The sequence below is a fragment of the Asparagus officinalis genome, chromosome 10 (genome assembly GCF_001876935.1).
Source record: "Asparagus officinalis chromosome 10, Aspof.V1, whole genome shotgun sequence".
Taxonomy (NCBI): Eukaryota; Viridiplantae; Streptophyta; class Magnoliopsida; order Asparagales; family Asparagaceae; genus Asparagus; species Asparagus officinalis.
This window is the reverse complement of record NC_033803.1, coordinates 4,128,779-4,136,593: the sequence shown is the minus strand read 5'-3', so window position 1 is coordinate 4,136,593 and position 7,815 is coordinate 4,128,779. Positions and strand designations below refer to the sequence as shown.

Below are 7,815 nucleotides of genomic sequence, written 5' to 3'. Positions count from 1 at the left end.
TTGGGACGTAACTGACAAAATGGGACAAATCACGGGTCGTAGCCCAAAATAATCAATATTGTAAAAGATTTTTCTTGTTCATGTAGAAAGTGGCTACAAATTGAATGGCCTAAATAACAAGTTGCTTATTTAAGATCTACAATTTTTCAATCCCACCCCAACATAAAGTGGTGTACATGAATTTTTCAAGTGTTTATGATGATGATGATGTGATGTTTAAGTTTTAAATTTATGTCTGACACCATATATCTACAGAGGTTTCCTCTTTCAACCGTTCACTTTGTGGATACATGGGGCGAATTCAAAAGCCATTGATTTTGTTTTTAAGACATTTTAAATGATGCGTATCAATGTTTAGGGAGTAAATCGTTCATTTCAATCACCTAGCATTGAATTTTAATGGGAAGGCTTAGCTCCAAGTTCTTTCAGGAGTGGCCAAGCGGAAAGGGAGATAAAGCTGCAAGAGAGAGGTAGGAGAACGCCTACCTCGGTTCTATTATTAGGGATACATTCATCTTCCTATTAAGCGTAATAATCCCTTTTGGATAATCATCAGTTTGGTTTAAATTTTGATAATTGGTGCTCACTGCTCACTTTCTTGATATCGAGATCTAGAGATCTTTGGATCTCAAGGATCTCAAACTGGATGTCTCTTATGAAATACAATCGAAATAAAAGAAGTGTTCTATGTCAAAGTTTATACTTTGTTTGGTTGTGATGACCCAGGGAGGTCTTTAGTTGAGTTTGTGCAAGTGAAAATGATGTCCAATATGCTTAATGCACCCTTCAACATGTGGAGTTAGAATAGACTCTTCACCTTGTAGAGGTGTTTATATTTTCATACTTAGCATACATAGTTGGTAATTTAGCTCTTGTTTCATCTTTCTTGATTTATCTATTAAAAAGAGTTATTTACTTATTTTGTGTTCTTTTTAATTTGTACAGTGCAAATGAAATCACCTTTGAACCATACGAAACTGAAATAACAACTCAATCAACCCCATGGGCTATATCTCTTGCAAAGCACCTTCAGTCCATTGGTGCTAAGATGTATGGGGCTTTCTGGTGCTCTCATTGCTTAGAACAGAAACAGGTTCCACTTATTTGATTTCTCGGTTTGAAGATCATACTAAGTCTCATAATCAGTGGGTATTCCTTGTTAGGATAATCAATATTACAATTTTGGATATTGATCTTCTTTTTCCTTCTTTTTTTTTTTTGGTTGACAGATGTTTGGACGTGAAGCTGTGAAAATACTGGACTATGTCGAGTGCTTCCCTGAGGGAGCTGGTAAAGGGCGGAAAATGGCAAAGATGTGTTCAGATGCTGCTGTCGAAGGTTTTCCGACATGGATTATAAAGGACAAGGTATAGAAAATTTCATCTGAGTACTATTTATTTGTATTATACTTTTATATATTTCCATTTGTGAAGAATAGAACTACAACTAGTTACTACAACTAATTGGCTATACGGTTTGAATAAAATTATTTGGACTGTATAAGGTTGAAGCAATGCAGATAGACAAATATTGATCATTATCACCATACTGTATACGTGATAATTATTTCTGTTATTTGGATATGCAGGTCAATCTGCATATTTTGTATATTTAATGGATATGGATATGGATATGTTCCTTTTTTCCCCTTTTTTTTGTTTTGGCCCAACTAAAAAGGAATTCTGATATGTACATTGATTGTATAAATATCTTATATGATGGTGAATATTTTGCAGGTTTTGAGTGGGGAGCAAGAACTAAGTGATCTTGCAGAGGCATCTGGATTTTCCCTCGAAGATGCAATGGAGTAGAAATTTTCAGATTTTGAGCTATTTTTTCAGTCAATATTCCCCATCTTTGATGAGTCCCCATTTCTTGAATCATTTTGTAAATCATTTTGTATTCATTGAAGAGCTAATTAAAGTTTACATCTACCACGTTTAATTTCTTTGCTCATATCTGTAATATTGTGCATATTGTACAGAATCACTAGGAGACATAAAAAGAATTACTATTTAATTTCAAGCTGCTAATATCAAATAATGTAGAAATCAAGGCAAAACTCTCTCTCTCTTTACTTCTATGTATTCTTGTTCGAGATCAGTCAAGGTCACCCTATATAAGGTTTTCATTGATCAAGGTGTCGACCATCCTGCTTAGTGTTTATCTACAAAAAAAATTAAATTAAATCAGAAAGAACAAATTTTAGAATGACTGTACTATCTTGATCTAGCTATCATGTGACCAAACATTACGAAAAATAATGTAAAGTTCATGTGCGGCGAGCTTTAATCGTACGCTCCATAATCGTGGACCATTGGTTCATAAAGCACAGGGAAGGGCGGAGACAGAGTTAAATAATTTGGCTCTTGGTGTTCGTAGATGTTATGTACTATTGTAAGGCTCAACCTATGGAGCTAAGCATCTTTTTATCTCTTGTCTTCTGCTTTTTTTCTTTTTCCGTCCTTACTTTATGAGAGGCACTAGGGACACACATTCTACTACACTCCCAACCATACTATCACCTCTCTTGCTACAGTACACGGGGCCTACATGAGATTCCGTTAAAATCTCATGTGAGCCCCGTGCACTGTAGCAAGAAAGGTTGTGTGGTTGAGAGTGTGGTAGAGAGCGTCTCCCTATCATTATTTTTACTTTATTTAGTTTCCATTTTTTTTAATATGATGAACAAAACGCCAAACAGTCTTAAAAAGAGTTACTACTTGCGGATAGGCCCCCAGAGTATTGCCTAGTTGTCGACTCACTCCAATTCTATTATTAGTGTTGATGGACCCATGCACTATTTGGTGAAGCGTACTATTTGTCCGAGTGTTGATAGACCCCATCAATGAACTCGATCTTTTAAGGGCCAAAAGAGGTGAAAATCTAATGAGGGTCTTTCCGCCTCTACAAAACCTGATTTAACTCTCTTGGATGAAAAATTGCTTACGGGTTTAATCCGCAAAAATTAGTATATTGGTCCATCCGCAGTTAGGCAATACTACTGGAGATCTATCTGCAATAAACCCTTTAATGAAATTCTTATTTGGTGAACGGATGCCATGAGATTTGTTAGACTATAGTCATACAAGTTTATAACAAATAGAAACTCTTAGATTAATAAGTTTACTAGTATTCCGGTGCATGTGATGCGTGCATGATACGAAACACGGATGAGTGTCATAGTCAATGTACGTTGATGATTTCGTAGGTGTGAGGGGCATATTGTATTAACTTTCCAATTGCCAAGGCATTTTCTATGTTTTGCTGAAAGTATGTCCTCAGTGTTCATCGAGTGAGGACATTGCTAGCATTCTGAAAATGTGATTCACACAAATTGAAAAAGGGTTTATCTCAATATACAATATAGACTAATAACCTAATGGTTGTAACTATACATTGATTGTTACTCCTTGCCCTTTTTACTTTTGCTCAAAGAAAGTCGGAGATTACTGAGAAACATTATTGTTCTTTCATTGGGTTATTTGCACTCAAATACTCTAAAAATTTATCCTATTTTTAACTCATATATCCCAAAGTTTTACTTCTCCGAAAAATGATCCAAAGTCACACAATAGGACTTTTTATATTCCGACATTGTTTCTGGGCCAAAAGATGCTCCAAATTTCAATAAAATTTAACTTTAATACTTTCCACAAATTTTTTTTGACCAAAGCATAACCAAAGTACAACAAAATTTTAATTATGAACAAAATGACTAATTACTCAAAGTTTTAAGGAACTCTTAATTTTCCCCTTTACTAATTTTCTCTTTTAAACTGCCTCTATAGGTTTTTCGAACATTATCATATCCTCTACCTGTAATATTAAAAAGGGTTAATTTTGTAAAACCTCCTGAATTATGTTTATCAGGATTCCCACAACCAAAAAAAAATCTATTGGGTGTCTCACAAAACCTCCCTGAACTTCCTCTTATCTTTGCTTATCTCACCTAGCCCCTTGCCTGTAATTCACAAATAACTAAAATATCTGAACTTTCGCTTACCTCACCTAACCCCTTTGCCTATAACTTACAAATACTAAAATATCTTTGAGTGAAAAATTCCCAAACTTCATCGCCTCTCATTTAAAGGCGACATATTCCTTCCCCTAAATTTTGAGTTTTTTCCTCTTAAGAAAATTTTAGTTATTTGCAAGTTATTAAATTTTGAGTTTTTTTTACTCTTTAAGAAAAGTTTAGTTAAAATTTTAATTATTTGTAAATTATTAAAATTTAAGTTTTTTTCTCTTAATAAAATTATAGTTATTTACAAATTATAGGCAGAGGTTAGTTATTTACAAATTATAGGCATGGAGTTAAAGTCAGATAAGCTAAAGTTTAAGTGAGTTTTGCGAGACACTCATAATTTAGGAGGTAAAGTCAAAAAAAAAGTCCACGGGGTTATGTGCAATATCCCCCAGGAATTTGGTGAAATTAACCCACTAAGCAACTTCGTTTAACTTAACAGCTAAACAGAAACTTATAAAAGCATTAATAACTACATTAATTAGAGTATTAATATCTCAAACTTTTAATTTTGAGCTTTGCTACAGTGACCCAAAATATGGGACCAATGGAGGGGACAAGCGAGGTGTCCCCCTCCTATTGGATAATGAGTTGGCCATCATTAATGATCGCCAACTCATTATCCAATAGAAAAAAAACACCTCACTTGTCCCCTCTATTGGTCCAATATTTTAAATCCTTGAGTAATTTTTCTTTAATTTTACTTTATAATTACTACACATATATACACACACACAACCAAAAAGGAATTTACTGGGCCGGAGAAGTTTTAACGGTTTGGGATTGTAGGACTTTACCCTGGGTTAGAGGGAGACCTTCCAGAAATTCTCGACGGCCCAAGGCTGAACCAAGGGCCGAGGAGGGGGTTTGGAAATAGTTTTCAACCAGCAACTGACGCGCCTCGGTTTTTACCTCACTAGCTGCGTCATTGCCCCAAGCGCAAAGATAAACTCAACAAAGGCCATCGACCCCTCCTTTATAATCACGCTCCTCTCTCTGTTATCTACCCGCCGCCGATGTGGGACTAATTGAAACCCGCTCCTTCTTTCGTATCACGATTCGACGAATCAGCAGCAAGCACCCGGTCGCGGATGAATTGGGCCGGGTTTCGTTAAGACTACTTGGCATCTTGTTCACCTAAACATTACTGTGGCTCTATCCTTTGAGTATCTGTGGCTCTATCCTTTGAGAATCTGCTGATGTCAGTTTCTTTACTTGATTTTTTTTTAGTGTCTTCTTCTAAACGTTGTTTCTGGGTCAAAAGATACTCCAATTTTCAATAAAAATCCAAAGTAGTAAGGAACTCTTAATTTTCCCCTTTACTAATTTTCTCTTTTAAACTGCCTCTATAGGTTTTTTGAACATTATCATATCCTCTACCTGTAATATTAAAAAGGGTTAATTTTGCAAAACTCCCTAAATTATTTTTATCTCACTCCCCCCTACACACACGCACACAAACAATATCTCTATTGGACGTCTCACAAAACCTCCCTGAACTTCTGCATATCTCACTTTTTGGAAATAACTAAAATATCTAAACTTTCGTTTACCTCACCTAGCCCCTTGCCTGTAATTGAAAAATTCTCAAACTTCATTGCCTCTCATTTAAAGGTGACATATTCCTTCCCCTAAAATTTGAGCTTTTTACTCTTAAGAAAATTTTAGTTATTTATAAATTATAGGCGGGGAGTTAAAGTGAGATAAGCTAAAGTTTAAGGGAGTTTGGAGAGAGACTCATAATTTAGGGGGTCAAGTGAGAAAAATAAAGTCCACGGGATTATGTGCAATATCCCATTAGTTTAGGATTTTGTGAAATTAACCCATTAAACAACTTCGTTTAACTTAACAGCCAAAGTGCCAAACAGAAACTTATTAAAGTATTAATAACTACATTAATTAGAGTGTTGTTATCTCAAAATTTGAATTTTACTTTATAATTGCTATATATATATACACATAAAAGATTTTACTGGGCCAGAAAAGTTTAACAGTTTAGGATTGTAGGGCTTTACAAATATTTTACTGGGCCAGAAAAGTTTTAACAGTTTAGTATTGTAGGGCTTTACCCTGGGTTAGAGGGAGCCCTTCCAGAAATTCTCGACGGCCCAAGGCTGAACCAAGGGCCGAGGAGGGGGTTTGGAAATAGTTTTCAACCAGCAATTGACGCGCCTCGGTTAATACCTCATTAGCTGCGTCATTGCCCCAAGCGCAAAGATAACTCTCCGAAGGCCATCGACCCCTGCTTTATAATCACGCTCCTCTCTCTGTTATCTACCCGCAGCCGATGTGGGACTAATTGAAACCCGCTCCCTGTTTCGTATCACGATTCGACGAATCAAGCAGCAAGGACCCGGTCGCGAATGAATTGGGCCGGGTTTCGTTAAGAATATGACTACTTGGCATCTTGTTCACCTAAACATCACCTTGGCTCTATCCTTTGAGAATCTGCTGATGTCAGTTTCTTTACTTGATTTTTTTTTTAGTGTCCTCTTCCTAAATCCAACTTCAGAATAGTACGAAAGACCCTTTAAGTGTTAATCAATACATAAATTATTTTTAGATTGGTTTATGTTCCTATCAACTACATTCTAGTCAAAATTTTATTAAAAACTTTTAAAGAAACTCTTTAAAAGTTTAAATTGAATGTAGGTGGCTTCTGTCCTGACTAGACCTGACATAAACAAAATGAGTCGTATGTCTTAAATGTGAGTTTTTAAAATGTATTTTTGAGTTTTAATTAAAAAAGTGGTTATGAGATTGTTAATTGTAGCACAATTCAACTTTAAAGGCACATGGTTTATGTATTAACTAGTTTTCAAAGATAATTTTTGTATAATGATTCTATTTTTAATTATGGTTTACAGGAAACAAGACATTTTTCTTACGTAACTAACTGTATACAAGTTTTTTGTTTTGTTTTGTAATACTTTTGGTAAAACGTGAAACCTCCATACCGTGCAATTTGTTTTCCGATGTGTTTTTCAGTAGGAAATACAAAAAAAATCATTCAAGTTTCAAATTATTAATATTTTAAACCATTACAGATAATTAAATAGAGATTTATATGATTTTTTTAAAAGTATTTGTATAAGTTTTGATACGGTAAAAGGGATCGTAAGAAGGTCTAATAGTTTCAAGTCCATCTTATACATGAGCTCCTTGTTACTTCCATATCTTAGGGTCTATTTGATTGCCACTTTTTTGAGAGTTTTTAGAGTTGTCATACCATCGGTGTCAAGCGCTACATGATTACAACCAACTTAATTCTCCATTTTGTGTCGTGTTACTGTAGATGAGATGGCGGTATTATAGCTGAATTGGCGGGCCCTCGGTAATTCCCAGCAAAAAGTTTAAAAAACGGGAGCTGTGTTACTGTAGCTATCATGACCATTCAATTCCGTGATACCGTAGCAACTATGCGTTTTACAAAAAAGTAATCAAACATACCCTAATTAGACGAGGAAGTGGTGGGTCCAAGAACTATCTTAAATGATATTAAGAAAAATTGTTTAGAGGAAGATAAAATAATGATATAGGTCAAAAAGGTGACCACACATGCCTAGCTAACACAATTCAAGAACAAGAAGCCTTCAAATTAAATTGGATTATTTGACTAAACCTAATTATCGTATCATAAAACAAGAAACTTAGCAAGAATGGTGGGAACAAGCATCCTCACATAGTAGAAACACGTCATTAATTTGGTGTTAGCCTATTAGCATAATCTTATAATATTCTCCCAAAATACAATAGTAGAAGACGCAATTGCATCGAAGCTGCGGCTA

The 7,815-nt window shown here is 35.1% G+C and overlaps 1 protein-coding gene across 1 annotated transcript; it reads left to right on the top strand.

Annotated features, from left to right (window-relative positions):
- LOC109825698 (thiol-disulfide oxidoreductase LTO1-like) lies at positions 365–2,025 on the top strand. The gene is made up of 4 exons (XM_020392572.1): positions 365–470; positions 946–1,093; positions 1,230–1,367; positions 1,737–2,025. Exons 1-4 carry the CDS (start codon positions 400–402, stop codon positions 1,809–1,811), a joined length of 432 nt encoding a protein of 143 aa, XP_020248161.1. The 5' UTR covers positions 365–399; the 3' UTR covers positions 1,812–2,025.